Raw genomic sequence first — 19906 nt, forward strand, 5'->3', positions numbered from 1 at the left:
TATAAGAAAAACGATTCTGAGCGGAGACGGTTTGTCAGTCTGGATATTTTATATTGTTATTATTTATTATATGATGTAAGATGAATTAATATTATAATATTATTATTTTTTATTCGCTTCTATGGTGATAAACAAAGTGTTAGAAATTAAAATCCCATTTTTAGCGGTTTTTTGTAATTTTTGGTGGTTTTTCCCGTGGCATTAAATAACTATTGATAAAATCGAAAAATAACCTGTTTAAATTACCATCTTGATCCAATTTACTAAAAAATAAGGTACAATATGTTGAAATCGAATCACTCCTTCTGGTAGAAATTTTGTTTTTCAGGATAAGAAAAAAAAAAAATACCATTGTAAAACCACTAGCTTTCTCGCTCCGCTCAGAATCTAAAATCCAGACTGACCAACCGTTTCTGCTCAGAATCGTTTTTCTTATATATTATATCATTAAATTTAAATTTAATAAAATCCATTATACATTAAAAGAAAAATTTAAATATTTAAAAATATTATTATTATAAGTTGGTCCTTACATTGTGTTTACATAATATGTTTTACTGTTGAGAATTGTTATTTTCTATTTATAACTTTTTAACAACAAAATAATTTGTGAATGTTCAGTTTTAAAAAAGGTGGGTAAATGGATGTCACTCTGCTGTACAGTAGGTTACAAGTGGTCACTGTAATAGATGGTGTTAAATTTGAATTCAATGATATAATATCATCGTATAAGAAAAACGATTCAGAGCGAAAACGGTCAGTCAGCCTATGATATTACCAAGTATATTTGATGATATTACTGTGAATAAAGTAATTTATATATCTACTTATTTACGTGGAACCCTGTTTTTAATTTTCAATCCTTAGCTACAGAATTTGAACATTTTATAAATTTTTAACTACAAAATAATTATAACATTTTAAATTTGATAAATTTTGTCAAAATGTAACGAACATGATAAATCGAGTAAATATCAAATGTTGTAAAAATATGAATTTCAAACGATCATAAAAATTTAATTTGACTTTCTTGTAGATATTTTTTTTTGATAAAGGTAGATAAACTTATGGATAATCTTGTATTACATTTTCAAACTTATATTGAAAAAGAAAAATTTTTATGAATACTCAATTAAAAATAATTTGCTAATTTTCATGATTTTTTCGTATTTTGTCAATATTTGTACTTTAAATGCTTACAAATAAAAACTGTGAGTAAGGATTTTTAATATTTTTCAAATGTCATTGTAACAATATAGTAGGAGCCTTCTATTAAATTTTCAAACTTATTTTCACAACAAATAAAATTTTATTGATATTTGTAGAAAAAAAAACTAAAAAAAATAGAAACTGAAAATGTCCGTAAACAACTCAAAATGTGTCAAAATATTTGGAAAATGTTATGGTGTATAGAAAATGCTAATATAAACATTCAGTTACAGACCTACGGTCATTTGTTTTAGAGTTACACCAAAAACCAAAATCGATTTTCTCGAAAACAGATTTTGCGTAAAAATTCCCGTTATTCCTTAATTTTTCTTTTGTTTTTCATGTTGCTTTTGAAAACCACTTGGAAATTTTTAGTTTTGACTCCCCAAAGTACCTACTAGACTCACTTTCCTATCAGAAAAGTTACTATTGAAGAAAATCCAAGCACTTTTACTGTGCTAAAAGATGATGGCAGACACAAAAAAAATTTAAAATAAAATTCGCTCAGAATCTAAAATTAAAAAAAAATCGAAATTTTACGGTTATAGAAAATGCGATTATGAAAATTTGGTGGAAATTTCGTGTATCTATTAACAGTTAGTTTCATTTTCAAGTTTTAATTATTGTCAGCCATTAATATTTAATATTTTAAATTTGAATGATATACATAATATCAAATACTAATTAGTATCACATATTTGATCTACCTACACAGTAACTTATATTAAAAGTATTAATAAAATAATCAACAAATTAATAGTATTATTCATTTCTCGAACCATAATAGCAATAAACAACTTTACAACTTGTGATAATAGCTTTTTTTGTCATAAGTTATCGAATTCGATATTTTGTTAATTGTATTTTGTAAGTTGTGACTTACAGGTGTACATTTTTTATGCATGAACATAAAACGGGCCGATAACTGTCGTACATTAATTTGTTTGTGGACTATTATAGTTTTATAAATAACTAGCTGATCCCGTGCACTTCGATGCCCGTTAAATGTACCAACTCTAAATGACTCAAACTTTGTTCAATTTGTTATTTAATATTCGATGTATGGTGTTCAAAACTTATCTTAACTTTTCCGTTGCCCGGAATAAAAATTCTGGTTTGCAGCAGTAGGTATATTATACCTGCGGTATATCACGGACCCCGTGCTGTCTGTACGTATTTTTATGATTTAACTCTAGAGTATCAAAGTTATACCAAGTTAGTCATTTTTACTTAATTCAACTTGTGATGGATTAATATAATCAATTAATACAAAATCCTAATGTAACCGTACTAAAATCCGATGATTAAAAAAAATCAAATTTAACCCTTATTAAATTAGCCTATCTTCTTCCCGGAGGTATAATCTACACACAAAAATTCATTTATATGTATAAAATGGAGCGTGAAAATGTTACCTCATCAATCGAGAACAGCTGTTTTTATATATTGACAAAAAATAATAATACAAATAAAGAAACATGCCCGTAACCAATAGCAAACAATATACAATTCACTATTATTATTTTAATCCGAAACTAAATTTTTTATTATTTCGTTAATTTTTTTCTGGATAGATGGCGCCACTATTGTATTTTTTGACATTCAAATTTTCTACTTTTCCGGTGGATTTTCCTAAAATTTTCTTTCGTAAGAACTTTTTCCTGGCAATTTCAATCATCAATCTAGATTCTAGAGTAATGTGCAGTTTTTTCCGTTAGGTTAGGTTATATATATTTTTATACTTTATTTTATAATTCTAACGCCTGACGGTAGTTTTACAAAGATATCAATTAGTAATTTCGATATAACATCAATACACTAAGAGTAATAGATTAGGTAATACATGTAATCTTAACATTTAAAACAAAGTCCCTTTTTCTCGCTGTATGCTTAGATCTATAAAACTACAAAACGGATTTTGATGCGATTTTTTTTAATTGATAGAATGATTCAAAAGGAAGGTTTATATGTATATAACATGCATAATACTATTCTAGAGAAACACTGCCCTTTTTTGTATGTACGAGCATATCTCGTAAAGAACTCTACTTATTTTAATACGGTTTTCACTAATAAATAGGTCCAGTCATGGGGAAGGTTTTAATGAATAATAATTTTCCTTGGTGAAATGAATTGGATGGCTGAAACTCTGAAAGTAATAATAATCTATGTCTATATGTAACGTCATAAATTGGGGGTAGGATATCAGTTGTTATCATAATTTCATTCGATAGATTTAAATTTGTTTATTTATTTCAAAATTAATCAGATTACATAATTGCATAATTGCTACATCAGGTGTAATACAAGGTGAACATTTATCACCACGCTTATTAAAAAAACTAAAAACTAGTCAAACAGTATTTGATTTTTTTAGGTTAACTCCAATAAAAAAAACTAAGTGGATTTAGTGACCACTGTATAAATTTATATCTATCTCACCCCCCCCCCCCCCCAAATCAAGACAAAAACCTAAATACGCCATTGGACGACGCACAAGTTCTTATATTTTAACTTCAAAATTAATAAACATAATATAATTTTTAATCAATATAATATATCAAACATCAATTGATTTTGTTTTTCTGGTTTGAAGAAAAATAAACAAACCACGTATACACCGAATTATCGAATATGCTTTTAAACGAATATGATATTATTTTCTGTATACTGTATAATATTGTACTTTAATCAAAAATATTTTTAAAATATTCGTATTGATGAACACGTAACATGTATTTTTTTAGCACTATAAAATGTATAGGACTTTCGTTGTGCATCATGCGCAACATAACTTGCATAATATATTTTAATCTGCAACTCAAATTTTGAACACCAGATTTAGACACACCAAAAGTTTAAAGTAATTTTGACCTTGACCTAAATAACTATAAATTATTGTTTTTTTCAAGAATCATTCAGGGATTTTCCAAATTTCAATGTGATTTCACGTATTTTGTATCTAACTTTAACTCGTTGAAATTCAAGTAGCGTCATTTTTAAAAGATCCAAACCACTTAAAATAAAACACTCTGTAGGGTAGGTTATCTATACCTACTTTTTACACATCCATAATAGGTTAGTGTATCATGTTATTATGATTATGTTTACAAAAGTAATAGAAAAATTTCACTGCGTACAATGACAAAAATAATTTTTATTCAAGTAGAATTTAACAATAAAAACATATCAAAAGTACATGATAATATACAAATGATTTGATCATTACTCATCAATTTTATTTGTACACCAGTTATTCAATGTTATCGCATTCGTAGAAAAAATAAAACTTATAATTAACACAGACGAAACAAAAATAAAATATTATAATATTCTTAGGTTTTCTATTATCATTGTTATTATTATTATTATTAGTACTTAGTTGTTTTGTTAGAGATTTGATTTCCGAAGTCGGTACCCTTCGACAGTCGTTCCGAATGCATTTTTCGATGCATCGCAATGGCACGCGACGGATGACAATAATTTATTTCTCATAGCATGATAGGCGTGCGAACGGGTGTGCAGCAAACGGTACTCCGCCTTCGCTGCACCTGACATTTTTTTATGGATTTAGTGAATGTCTTATTTATAAGGCTTAGGTAGAATTATTGATTTTGAAAATATCGAGATTAAAATATAATTGAAATATGAATGTTCTCCAATGTTTATCAAATGAAAAGTGATAAACATATTAATTATCAAGGCGAAAAGACTACAAATAGATGAGTTTTATATCGACAGACACATCCGCACACCAGTACATCAGGGGCGTCCTTAGGCGTACATTTTTAAGGGAGGGGTTGGAACTAAATGTACAAACTCAGTCTTTGCATAATATTATATTTATTATTATATTGCTTATTGCTTATTGCTTTATTTTTATAAATATCTTTTAAAGGGAGTTGTATCCTCATGTGTTATCTCGGTCTTGGACATGGCATATTTTACGTTCAAAATATTACCCTGTTGTTTTATATTCACCTTCTATTAAAGTTAAACGTAAGATTATTATTTAGTGTTAGTAGATCAAAGTCATTTTTTGTACCTCTTATGACTTTTAAGTAAGTTACGACTCAAATTTGTATGTATTCACATATTTTTTCTAGTTGGTCGTGTATATTGTATGCCAAGCAAAAAATATGTGTGATTCGAAATACGATTTTTTTAGAGCATATTTTATAATTTTAACTTCGCATTTGGTCTTTTAATTCTTAATTGAAAATAACCTATCATGTATTTTATTTATCATATTTAACTCAAATGTCAAAAAAATTATTTTTTCTTTTGTTTATTTATGGGTCAGATAATAACGTATTGTCTTATAATCTTGATAAATAGTGTAGTATAAATTATTAAAGTCTACTATCCCTTAATAAATGATAGTATACTGATAATATTTAAAAACAAATTGGTTAAGGAAATAATAATAACAATTAAAATAGGAACATTGCTTTGAATTGTTTGATATTAATTTTAAGTCAATTTCATAATGATTTTTTTTTATAAAATAAGGTTTTATGGGCATATTTATCCATTTTATTGGCATAAACGCATTTTTTTAAGAACTTATTTCATGATTTTATAGTGCATACACATTTTGGCCCAAGTTATAAGTATTTTATTAGTTTAAAAAAATGCATTGCTTAAAAATGCTCATAACTTGTTATAAAATTTAATTATCAAAAAAATACTAATAAGGGCCTTAAGAGGACGCTACACAGATATTTGTTGTCTCCGTCTTACAAGTGCGTTATAGCAAATTTACGCTCAGCACATTCCGTTAGTTTAAAAATTTGAGTGAATCGACCTATTAAGAAACTTAATGGTAAGACTGTTTGCATGTGGGTTCTGTACGATAATTCAGTTTTAAAGTGAGTTATAAACATTTTTAATTTACGCTATATTAATATTATATACGCATAACTTGCTAAACAATTGAACAGTCGTAAAAAAATCACATACAAACACAGATAATATTCTTACCATTCGGTTTCCTAATAGGTCGATTCACTCAAATTTTTAAACTGACGGAGTTTAACGTGTTCTGCTGAGCGTAAATTTGCCATGTTTTGCAATTGTAAGACGGAGACAACAAATTACCGTGTAGCGTCCTCATAAGTAATATTTTTACTTTTCAATTAGGTAAAATTACTCAAACATTAGAAACAACAGAGCAAAATGGATTATTCTGAACTTAAAATTTGATATGTTGTGCGTTAATTCGACAACACGTGCGAGCAGGACTCTAGCACTCTACGTCTTCTCAAGAGGTTACGGATAGACAATTTTAACCTCATAATATTAAGGAACAAAATATAATGTTAACTTAAACATTTAACTTAATTACCTAGTAATCAGTTTGAATCATTCATATACAATTTTATTAGTACCTACTATTAATGTAAATTAAAAAAATTCAGTTACAGAAAAATTAACTTTGAAAACTAAGAATTTATTTTTTGAAAACCTACATGGTATGCGGGGGGTGGGACTGCCCACTTTTCCCACTTCTCGAAGACGCCCCTGATGTACACGTATCCCGTGGACATTATTATAGTATTTACAGCCGTACAATCGGCGCAGTGACACAGTTCGCATTTAGCCCACAACCCATGATTTGCTCGATATGTCTTGATACTTGACGAAATTTTACTCGATCGGATGACAAACGAGAACGTCACTATTTTATCCCATGCATATTCGTTTATCCGTGTCGTGATGAGGAAAATAGGTGATATGCTTATAATTTTATTATTATCGTACTGCTCGGAACCAGCGCTGCGCCAGAGCGACACACAACCCAACGAGCACGCCCATGACTTAAATAATAAGCATCTCTATATCATAATAATACCTACGAAGGTTGGGCGTATATTTATACAATTGATTATACAATAATAAATGTCCGTTTACGAAACGATTTAAAGTGTTTAAACGTTTTACAGCGTGGGTTCGTTTGCATATGATCCTATTTGAGCGTACATGTTCCGCACATCGTAACGCAAATTCTGTCCCCGAATGTTGTTGTCTTCATTGGTCTCGTTCGGTAAATGACCGTTTTGACGCGGAACCGCCGGCCCAGAAACCGCGTGTTCTGCCGCCGTAGTTCGCTTTTCCTGGTTGACTTGACGGATATCGGTGTCGACGTCGACACCGTGGTCGTCGTCGTCCCGGTGGAAAACTGGAAAGTTCTCGCCCTTCATCGTCTCCACCAGCGTGCCGATGAACGTATCTTGTACTCGCTTGTCGTCTGTGTTACCGTCCACCTGAGCCATTAACAGACACACAAATCATTTTAATGATCAACGTATCGCACGCAATAAAGAAATTGTATCCACAAAAAAAAACTAGGAAAACTGGATTTTACGGTGGAAAATTGACGTTCGTAAAGTTGGCCCACCTAAGTACTTAATTTTCTTTTAAATCCATGCATTTATAAAAAAAAAATATAAGTGAATAAATAATTTAAAATGCACAAAAAAACTAATTAATCAATTATAAAAAAAGTTAAGTTATATTTTTTTATCCAAATTACAATTATTATTCTATTTAAATTTTTTTTATTAAACTTGATTTTTTTTAATTTGGTTTTTTATTAAATATGTTATTTAGGTTTAATCATGCATTTTTTTATTCCATTTAAATTTTGTATTCATTTTAGATTTATTTAATAAATTATATTTTTTCAAAATTATTTTACTATTCAAATAACATTTTGAATAAAAAATGGACAATGGAAAATAAAAATCTAATTTAGATAAAAAAAAAGGCAAGTTATATTTTTTAATTCCTTTTAAACTGTTGTATTCAAAATAGATTTTTTATTAAATGTAGAATTATGTTATTTGACTTGATTTTTTTAATTCAATTTAATTTTCATTATTAGATATAGATTTTAGTGATATTCCACGACTTTTTTTATTCAAATTAGTTTTTTTTATGAATTAATATGGCATTTTTTCTTAAAAATAAAGTTTTTTGTGTCGGGGGCCTGCTATAAAATATGTCCATAGCTGTTAAAAGTATGGAGTTGCAAATTTCATAAAGCAAGTTGCAAATTAGTTTTTTGCAATAGATTTTTAGTAGATAGTTACCCTATAAGTCTTTACCAGTCGGGGAGCCAACATCAAAACACCCCGAAAACTGAAAAACTTCAAAAGTAAGTGGCCACTTCATAATTCATAGCGACCACCTAAATGACTTGCAAATTTTAAGTTGGGACTTGCAAATACTTGTAAATACTTGCAAATTAAAAGCTATCATTTGGTACCATTTTCAAAGTCTTAGGGCAAGTTGGGTGGGCTAACTTCGTAATTTTCAAAGCTCATACTGGCACCCTAATTACTTGCGAATTCTAATAATGAACTTTCAAACACTTTCTAACCATTAGCTTTTGTTTGATACCTACTTTGAAATTCTGGAACAACTTGGGAGGGCTAACTTCCAAACTTTGAAAGCTCTTACTGGCTTTCCGAGTTACTATCAAGTTCTAAAACTGGAATTGCAAATACTTGCTAGTCTCGTAAGCTTTCGTGAAATACCTATTTGGAAGTTCTGGGACAACTTGGGTGGGCAAACTTCCAAACTTCAAAGCTCATAGACCTAACGGTTGTACGATGAACTTGCAAATTTTAAAAACAGACTTGAAAATTCTTGCTAATCATTAGCTTTCATTTGGTGCTGATTTAAAAGTTCTAGGACAAAGTGGGTGGGCCAACTTTACAAGTTCAAAAATGTATAGCGGCCGCCTGATGAACTTGCAAATTTTAAAAATCAAAAACTTGCTAATCATGAGCTTTCGGTTAATACCGATTTCTAAGTTCTCGGTCAAAATGGGCGGGCTACATGAAGTTGGCCCATCTTTACATTTTTTGGATTCACGGTGAAAGTTAGGACTTGCAAATTCTAAAAAAAGACTTGCAAATACTTAAAAATAACTTGCAAAATAATAGCATGGATTTAAAATAAAATGAAGTACTTAGGTGGGCTAACTGCACGAACGTGGAAAATTGATAAATTTTAGGTACCTAATCGAGAATGTATTGAAAAAATAGTTTTTCCTCATAAAACATAATTTTTCCCGAAAAATCGGAAAAATATGTGTTGTCAATCATGTGTGGTTGACTGTACCTAATATAAGAGTGAATCGATATATTATCAAGCTTAAAGGTTATATAGTAACTAGGGTATATTTATTGATACGAAAATTTAAAAGCTTATTTAATAATTTTAAAATTGTTGTATTTTATATTTAAATAAGCTATATACACCTATAAAAAATATATCCTAAATAGTATTTACTATTTAGTATACATAATTAATAATGATGTAATTTTTAAAGGCAATATTATTATCTAACTATATTTTTAATTTCATTCAGCAGAATACTTTTTTGAATGATAATGATTTATTGAAACTATTTATTATTAGTTTATTATATTTTGATAATTAAATATTGTGTTATAAATGATACGACAATTGATTTTATCGACTTTATTGATGTTTTAATAAACATTTTTTAGTAATAATAAGGGCTGGTATTTGGATGCACTTTTTATTTTTTTCCAGAAGTTGCTGTACGATGCTCGCCTGGTCACAAATCCGTACATGTACTTTTGAACAAGAATAAGAAAATATTTTATTTTCATTTTTTTTGCATTTTTTGACAATTTTTGATTTTAACGTTATTTTTTTCATTGTTTAGGCAACTATAGGGTTTTTAGGGCTTTATTGGAGTTTTGGGTCCTAAATTCAAACTTGAAATTTTATTTTAAAATTTTACACGCTAACGCGAGTTTTATACGAGTTTTATACGAATTTATATATATATTGTTTTGTATATTAAACAATAAAGTTGGTACCTACTCGTATCTCGTATCAGTCGTATCGTAAACTTGGATAACGAATTTGTGGTGAGGCAAAGTATATTTAGAATTAAGAAGTTAAGCCAAAAGAAATTCTGAAGTTTAACATAAAAGTAATTTTTTTCACATTTTTTTATCACTCATTTTTCCAATTTATTAAAAATAAAAACCTAACAAAACCTAATTTACCTACATTTTTTAAGTGCATTATTTAGAATTTTTAGGGCATTAAAGCATTTTTTAGGGTTTTATAGGTTATTACATTCTCTGCCTTAGTAATAATCAACACTCCTTGCTATTTCATTCTACATATGTCTCTATATAAGTAATCCTATAATCAAAAAGAAATGTTAAAAAGTTGGATTTTTTTTAAAATCTTTTGTTATTCAATTTTTTTTAAATACAAACATTGAATATTATATGATGATTAAAATCATATAATAAAAAGCATAATATATTTAAGAATAACGTCGTATATTATAATTTTCTTTAATTTTTAGACAACAATTAAAGTATCTTTTACTATTGTTATAATACTATTTATATAGGTAATAATTATATTATTTTTAACTTGCTTTCACGAATGTACTGAACGTCTAAATTTGAATTCTCAACTGGTCAATTTTGTCAATTTTGTCCATAGCTTAATAATTTATTATATATTTTAATGTTCTATCGTCCACTCACTACGGCTAAGCGGTTGTCTTTATCCAGTGCCTTGAGCATCGGTAGAGTTTGTTCGCGAAAACTCTGCAGACGCCGGCGAAACGCCGACACGCTGTCGTCTAGCCTTCCGCGACCTAACTGCAACTTTGAGCAATCCAATAGTATCAACTTCGGCCGTTGAGCATACTGAAAAATAATGTCGGGCACATCGTCACACACATATTATTTGATATTTCACATTATATTATTCTCGTATTATTACGCAAAAGTAACTATAAAAGTATAACGAAGACAACACGTTATATGAAATAATTCATCCTACTAACGCCTAGTCATTAACTATAGTAAAAAGTTAAGTTAATTTCAACTAAGTCACATAACGAGTTAATTTTTTTATCGTGATAGATACCTTTTTTTCAAAATAGTTGAGCTGTCCAATATTTCTTGGATAACCATCGATCACGATACCCTCTGCATTTTTATACTTGAGTAACTCTTTATCTAATATTTCGTGAACGATCGACTGCAATTATGCAAAAACAATAATATAGTCAGTGATATAAACGATGATAATATTATCATCGTCACCTCTTCAAGGATATGTCCACTGCTGATCGTCTCTTGTAGCGGATCTAAGGACGATGCCAGTGACCTCATTAAAGGTCCAACGCTAACGTGCCCCCAACCGGCGTTGGCCCTGAGCACTTTTTGGCACAATGAACTCTTGTTGCTGCCGGGGCCACCTGTGCACACCAACACATGAATTAAGGATTTTTGGACAAAAAATTAGAGACCCTAACACGTCCCGCCCGTCAGAATCAAACGGCCAAAAAAAGTGTTAGAACTAATATATTTTAGTATAAAACTGTACCTAGGTTAGAATATATTATTCTTTTTTTAAATCCACACGAGAAATTTATTCAAAAATACTTTTCGAGCTCAATAATTAGTCGAGTCACATAGAAAGGTCGAGAAATTAATTTTCATTATATGTTGCTGAAAATGTGTTTGAAAAATAAATGATTTTCCGCTACTTGATGAATTTATTCTAATAAAAATTGATTTCAACTATATTGCCCAAACATAGATAATCCTCAAGCATCAGAATTTAATTCACTACAAAAAAAAATAGATTCCTTGTTTGTGGTTTAAATAAATTTCGTTCACGGGTAGCCATTTGGTAATCTTTCCGCTAGTAGAGTGTAAAGGCTGCACCTTTAAGTTATTAATCAAGTTGATTTGGAAAAAATTCCAAACGAGCGTAATGTGGCTAAAACACGATTTGCTCATTATTTCGTGTGAGGCCTACGACGTTTGTGTTATTCTCTTGATAGCACTCACCCACAACGCAAATGGTTCGCGGAAACGTTTCCGGTTCCGAGACGAGGTCCATGGCCCGTGGTTCCGGCACGAGATCGATGGTGCGGTGGCTGCTCGGGCGCTCGACGTCTACTTCCGGTTGTCCGGTACCCTGGTTGTCCACGGGCACGGTACCGTTGGCCACTGCTACTGGCGCCGGACTCTTGTGGGCGCTCAATATTTGCAGTACCGAGGACCGGAAGTCATTATACACTTCCGTCGGACTCCGCTCGCCATTCACCTTTGGACATGACAACGCGTGTTCAGTGACATTAGAATAAACACAAACACAGCACCCGCATAGTATTTTTATTATAATTATTATAATTCTCCCGCCATAAGCCATTTTGTTTAAATTGATAGACATTTAAATTCTCTATCGATTCCCATGATAAAAATTAAATGTATAATAAAATAACAATGAAGGTGGTAGATATATGTATATAATATTATATGCATTAAGATTAGAATAAAATAAGCAGTATATCCAAATACTAGAACAAGAAGTAGAAAGTTATCTGAAGTTACTGCGCTTTTCTCCCTAGTAGGTTATAAAGTAACCTAATCTAATTATTGTATGTACAGAGCAGTTTATTAGACTATAGGTATGTCCAACAAAATTCGAAGTTTTAGTTTAAATTTAACATTGGTCCCAAATAGAATTGAATAATTATTGATATTTATACTATGTTACACGTAAGTTGATATTAAATAAACTTTATTCATAATTTTAAAAAAAATTACTTTTAATGTGTTCATAGAGGTATGTTTTATAATTTTAGATATTTAAATGAGATATTATATTATTATCACATGTATATTTTAATATTAAATACATCTGAGTAAATATAACATTAAAATATACACGTGAGTAAACTTCAACTTAATTTAATATCTAAAATTGTAAAACACATAATATAGGAACATCAGTTTATAAACAAATATGCCAATGATATATCAAGGTATTTGTCAGTAACTCCAAATAAAAGCACACCTACTTATTGCTTTTCGTTTTTCTGATTCATATAAGCCAATATGGAGTAAATCCATTAAAACCCACGAAAATGTATGAATTATTTTTTGTGTTCAATAATTCTCGTAAGACATAATATAATAACATTCAATTTGTTTAATGTTTAAAAAATAATTATTTTTACTCTGCAGGCTAATTTAATGTAAAAACTGTTGAATTTTTTCCTGAAAAACTATGTTTGGTAATCACTGCATAATATAGTGGCTTTTGACATCAGATATTATTAATGACAATTTTCATTTCGATTCAACACTCACCGAAATGAGCATTCCCCTCTGGTCGTAAAAGTCCGACACTGGAGTAACGTTTTTGTAGAAGTTGTTCAACTCCATCCTGGCCAGACTCAAGACGACATGCCCTAACTTTGCACCGTAATCGATTTGCCGTTCCAGCACGTTTTGATTCCACGATATCAGAATAACTCCATTTACGACTTTGATCTAAACAATACCAAAATTATTATGCGTAAATCATTTGAAAAAAAATTCCGTTTTATAATATTTACAATTAAAAACGTTACACAATTTTTGTGTTTATTATTATTTAGAATTGAAACGTTATTCAACTTTTGCGTTTATCGTTATTTAGAACTAAAACGTTTTACAAGTTTTTCGTTAATTGTTATTTAAAAGAATGTTAATACCTACCCATTAAATTTTTAAATAATAACTGATGCGAGTAGGTAATGGCCCGGATATGGAATATAATATAATAAATTCTTAGATTGTTTGCATTAAATAAATGTTTCTAGTTTTCTACGAAACCAATAGACATTTTAAATAAATAGATTTTAAAATATTTCGTTTTGCGTTATTTTTTGTTCAATGATATTCTATAAATTACGATTTGCGTCATATTTATATACTAATACTCTATAAATTATACGTTTTGCGTTATGTTTTGTTTAATGATATATAATATATTTTGGTAATCGTTATGTTTTGTTTTGCGGTATTTCATTACTTTTGATCATCGCTTTTTATTATAATTACCTACGTTTGCAAATTTCAATCGTTTTTTTGTCAAATATGACGTTATTATAACGTTTGCAAGCCATGAATAATTTGCGCCGCAAATAATATTTTACTCAGTCACTAATCATTATCATTAATTAAACTATGTTTAAATATATTTTGTCAACGTCCACTGGAATTATAATATTATATCAACAATAAAAATTATATGATATATTATATCAATTTTAAAAGTTCCGAGTAAATTGATAGAACCTACAGGAGCTTAACATTTTTTTTTTTACTGAACACGATAAAATGCAGCTATATGTCAATATTATTTTCAAGTTCAAACAAATACTGAGTAAAGGTAACATAATATGAATAACTTACTACTATTTAAAAATTAAATAATGATTTGATTTAAATAGGTACCTTATTTGTGTATTCAACTACATCACGCATATTTCTTGGGAATCCCGATACCAAAAACGTTTTGGCTGCAGGAGACATTTTCAACTCCAACATCAATACTTCAGTGACAGTTTTACTGGAGAGTTTGCTGAAGTCTTCCATATCTGAATAACGGTTGCACAAAATTATTATCCGTAGGTACAAAACAAAAAATAAACACCTCCTACGATTAATATTCACACAATACATATTACAAGAAATTCAAATATGATTTATAATCCGAAAATAAAAATCGTAGATACCTACAGGCAAACATGCAGTTTGGCACTAAATAATATTGTGTCAAGTGGATATACTATTTTGTGGCTTACATAATAAGTCATTCAACTACCTTAATGATATTTACATTTTTTTAATATGAATAAACGATAACTTTAAGAACAATTAAATTTTAAACACACCTAAACACAAAAATTTAAGCAATAGGTATCTAAAAATCATTCAAATTCCACATATTATAGTGGATTGAACATTTGAAACAATTTTACTCATTGGTAGTTCATATTGTAACAAAAAATCTAAAAACAGTAATTTTACTGTTCAAATTTGGTCAAAATTAGATGTTAAAACGAAAAACAACGATTTTAGTTATTGTGCTATAATTTAAAAATATTGTTTGAGAGTACTAGACATTTTTAAAATATATAATTACATTTTATACACACTATGTATTTTCAAATGTAATTTTTTCGGTAAAAATGTATTTAACCTACTATACTCTGTATTACCTACTAATTCTTAATAGTAAAATAAATTACTGTAATCACAATAATATCATAAAATTGAATTGAATTCAAATTTCACACATATATTAGGTACAGTGACTTATCTATACACCTTATGTAAAGCAGTTACTCACTAGTCGGTTTTTTTTTAAACAGCACAATTTTATTCGTTACCTAGTCAGTGCGAATCGAACTCCAGAATTTTGAACTAATACATTATAACGCCAGTAAAATACTCAACAATTTGTGATATTATATAATATTATGTATATTATATAATATTATGTATATTATATTATATAAACATGAATGTCAACTTCTAAAAAAATCGGGTAAGTGGATGTCGCTCTACTATACAGTAGGTTACAAGTGGGACAATGTACCTATAACGGATTGTATTAAACTTGAATTCAATGATATATATAATATCATTGTATAAGAAAAACGATTCTGAGCGGAGACGGTTTGTCAGTCTGGATATTTTATATTGTTATTATTTATTATATTATGATGTAAGTTGAATTAATATTATAATATTATTCGCTTCTATGGTGATAAACAAAGCGTTAGAAATTTAAATCCCATTTTTAGCGGTTTTTTGTAATTTTTTGGTGGTTTTTCCCGTGGCATTAACTATTGATAAAATCGAAAAATAACCTCTCTAAAGTACCATCTTGATCCAATTTCCTAAAAGTTAAGGTACTTTATGTTGAAATTTGAAGCACTCCTTCTGGTAGAAATTTTGTATACAGCATATAAAAATAAAAAATAATAATAATAAACACCATTGTAAAACCACTATAGCTTCCTCGCTCCACTCAAAATCTAAAATAGAGTTTTTAAAATTCGAGTCCAATTGTAACCTGCATAAAGTATAAATCTTACAAATAAAATATGTTTATCGAAATCTAAATAATTCACGAGGCCTAAAATTTTGCCAACGAGGCAAGTGTTCGGTACTAAAAATGCGTCAGCTCTCTTCACTAAAAACTCAATTAATTTTTTATTGTAAAAATGTTGTGATACGTATTTTTACAGTTACCAAATCGGATTCTGTAATTAATTTGTTTTTAGTAATTATTTAATTTTAAAAAAAATACATTGATACAATATATTTTAATTTGTAAGTAAAGTAAATTGTTTTTGGAATAAACTATAGACAAATATCTTAATTGTAATAATATTCATAATTATTCATATAGTTACAGTGATTTGATAGTATTATTATTATTCTAAAAAATATCATATAAAATAAAGTTTTTATGTTAAGTTTTTTCTTTCTTAACTGTAACCGAATAATAATTATTTTTATAACAGTTAATATTACTTTTAATTTTTACAGTACCATGTTTAAATATATTTTTAGATTCTGAGCGGAGCGAGGAAGCTAGTGGTTTTACAATGGTGTTTATTCTTTTTTTTTGTATATCCTGTATACAAAATTTATACCAGAAGGAGTACTTCGATTTCAACATATAGTACCTTATCTTTTAGCAAATTGGATCAAGATTTTACTTTAGAGTGGTCATTTTTCGATTTTATCAATAGTTATTTAATGCCACAGGAAAAACTACTGACAAATTACGAAAAACCGTTTGAAATAGGATTTTAATTTCTAACGATTTGTCTATCACCGTAGCAACGAATAAATAATTATATTATTATAATATTAATTCAACTTAAAGGCTATAATAAGTAATAAAAATTTAAAAGCTCCAGACTGATAAACCGTCTCCGATCAGAATCGTTTTTTTTATACAATGATATTATATCATTGAATTCAAATTAAATACAATCCATTATACATTGACCCACTTGTAACCTACTGTACAGCATAGCGACATTCACTTACCCGCTTTTTTATATTTTGACATTACTTCTTGGTGGAAAATACTTCATAGCCCATGGGATATTTTAGTATTTCACTGGAAGGGAACGGTTATAAAAAAATGGTAACGAAACTATTAAATACAAATTTATTTAACAATGAAAATACATAACACCAATCCAAAGAATTTAACAGGTGGTTTCATGTGTTAAATGTTGTTGGTAATATTTAAAGATGTTAAAATACGATATTTTATTATTTTTTTTATACCATATTAATGTATTATGCCGTATAGAACCTTGCAATATTTTAAGTCACGATACCAATCCAGATATACCTAGTGACTAGAAATAATTTAAATTTAAAATAACATAGTTCCAAAATTACAATAACTCATAATAAATTATATTTTTAAATATCAAATTAATTTCCATATTATTTTAGCTCATAATTTTTTTATACAGCCTGTATACAACTACATTATATTATTATACCTACACATATCGTTTAGTATTACAAAAAATCACTAAAGAAACATTTTGATACGAATCAGCTATTACTAATAAATGAAAAGTACCTATTACTTCAGTATTTATTTTATAATCAACGTACTACAAATAATTTGGTATATTATATTTTTAAATATATTGTTACATAATATAAGCGTTAAGCGGATATTTGAGTATTTCAAAAATATTGTTTTACCTATTAAACTTTAAATTGTATATAACGTATGTTTATCCTGAATATAAACCACTATTAAATAATTGCACTATATTATTATCTAAATGTAAGCTTTACTACTAAAAATGAGAAGTACAATCAAAAAAGAAATCCATAGATACCGATGATGAGATACCATCGGAATACTTGAAAACATTTAAAATTTAAATTACAATTCATATATGGCACACAACACTATTATTTATATATTATACACTACAAGACCAATTGATTTTCATTGACATTTTATCATCATTATTATTATCTTCATCAGTTTGTATAGTTTTGGTTTGTTTGAATATAGATATATTATTTTGTCATACCTATGATTTTTTATTCTCACAGTTCGTACTGGAAAGTTTTTATAAATTAATGTTACTGTTTAAACAAAAATGTTTTGTACCCTATTACATACACTTCATTGTAACGTATTTTTTTGTACATCATAAAATATAAATGAGCCATTAAAACAATTCGTCGCCGGGACTCCTCCGCCCTTCTTATTTTTGATATGTATCTAAAAATTATAGACTGTCTGTTTGAGTGTTTACTCAGAGCTTCGTAGAAACCGATATGTGCTACGATTTCATTCATACATTACCGCCGACCTTGATTAAAACTTGATATTTACCAAAGCCCGGACTTTGGGTCAGCATATTATTATGTTAGTGTTGTTTTTAAGTTTTTACTGTTTAAAGGAGTAAGAGACCTTTCTAGACATTCAGTAAACACATCACATTTCGTTTTTAAACCAAAACGACCAACTGCTCCCAATTTGATTTAAACAGGTCAGGGACAAACGGCAGGTGCATTATAATATTATTTCGGCCTGATTGGTGTATGTAGGTAATTTACCATCATAAAAGTAAAACGTTTGGTCACAGTCAATACAATAAATTCTTGTTTTGAACATCCTTTTTTTCATTTTTAACACGCAGTTGTAAAAATCTAGCGGTCTTAAACTATTTTTCTTTTTGACATTTTTTTTTTACATTTAGAGCTGTATGGTCATCAGAAAATTGATTATTACACTTTAACATAAATCAAATGTTTTGTTGGAAGAAAAATGTTTAGAATCCCGTTGATGATTAATATTTTAGAATAAAAATAAAAAACCTTCATTTTTCTACAAATTGTTGTGGCCTGAAATGTTTAGTAATATATCATTAAGATCCCGGTGTATTATTTATTTATTATTATTAAACAGTTCAAATTATCGGATTTTGATGAACAATTAGGGTACTGGTGGACCTCGGTTGAAACCATGTTACCACGGTTTCTTATAATTATGGTATATTTTTAATATTTGTTGACGATTGTTGGGTCGTAAATGGGCGAGAATACAACTACTAGTCGTGATAACTACCTAATATATGAACTGTTAGTCGTGGTAGTGAGAGTCGTCAACAACCAAAAAAAGATAGGTCATGATTACTCCGTGAAACCTGCCGAATGTGAAGTTTGTATCGACCCACATTGGCACAACTACGAGGGTTCTAAAAGGCGGTGAAGCCCCACTAACTTAACTCTAAACACCCCCCACACCAACATCCTTGTCGTTATGATTTAAAATATCCATAGTTTTAACAAAATGGATAAAAAAGTTATTATAAAATACAATGAGTTCAATTTTTTTTTCTTATTATTTCATTGTGAATAGTATAATGAATAATAGTATAAGCTAAATATTGGCAATGTGTGATATTAGTGCTATAACATGTATTATAGTACCCCCAAGATTTGAACTCTAATTGCGCCGGATATAGGTACCTCGATGTTATACGGTTACACTTCACCAATCACCACATACAGTGTATAATACTTAAACATTCTGTTTTTGTCTTGTCATTAAAAATGCATAACAGTAATGTTATACCTACCATTTTTATAGCAAACATTATATCATTACTTATTAGTCATTATGGACTGATTTTGTAATTCATTTAAAATAAAGTAAGTAAGTGGATGTCACTCTGTTGTACAGTAGGTCACAATTGGGTCACTATAATGGATGATATTACATTTGAATTCAATGATATAATATCATTGTATACGAAAAACGATTCTGAGCG

General features: G+C 28.7%; 1 protein-coding gene across 1 annotated transcript in view; it reads right to left on the reverse strand.

Annotated features, from left to right (window-relative positions):
- Positions 1-4364: 4364 nt before the first annotated feature.
- The window catches only part of LOC132936975 (adenylate kinase isoenzyme 5), a 66888-nt gene continuing 51346 nt past the window's right edge, over positions 4365-19906 (reverse strand). Inside the window, exons 4-10 of the mRNA XM_061003800.1 lie at positions 14520-14662; positions 13389-13571; positions 12081-12339; positions 11328-11482; positions 11149-11262; positions 10761-10925; positions 4365-7475 (exon numbers count right to left, since the gene is read on the reverse strand). Coding sequence (XP_060859783.1) covers positions 7149-7475; positions 10761-10925; positions 11149-11262; positions 11328-11482; positions 12081-12339; positions 13389-13571; positions 14520-14662 — 1346 coding nt within the window. The 3' untranslated portion in view covers positions 4365-7148. The remainder of the gene's footprint in view (positions 7476-10760; positions 10926-11148; positions 11263-11327; positions 11483-12080; positions 12340-13388; positions 13572-14519; positions 14663-19906) is intronic.

The sequence above is a fragment of the Metopolophium dirhodum genome, chromosome 1, assembly GCF_019925205.1.
Source record: "Metopolophium dirhodum isolate CAU chromosome 1, ASM1992520v1, whole genome shotgun sequence".
Classification (NCBI taxonomy): domain Eukaryota; kingdom Metazoa; phylum Arthropoda; class Insecta; order Hemiptera; family Aphididae; genus Metopolophium; species Metopolophium dirhodum.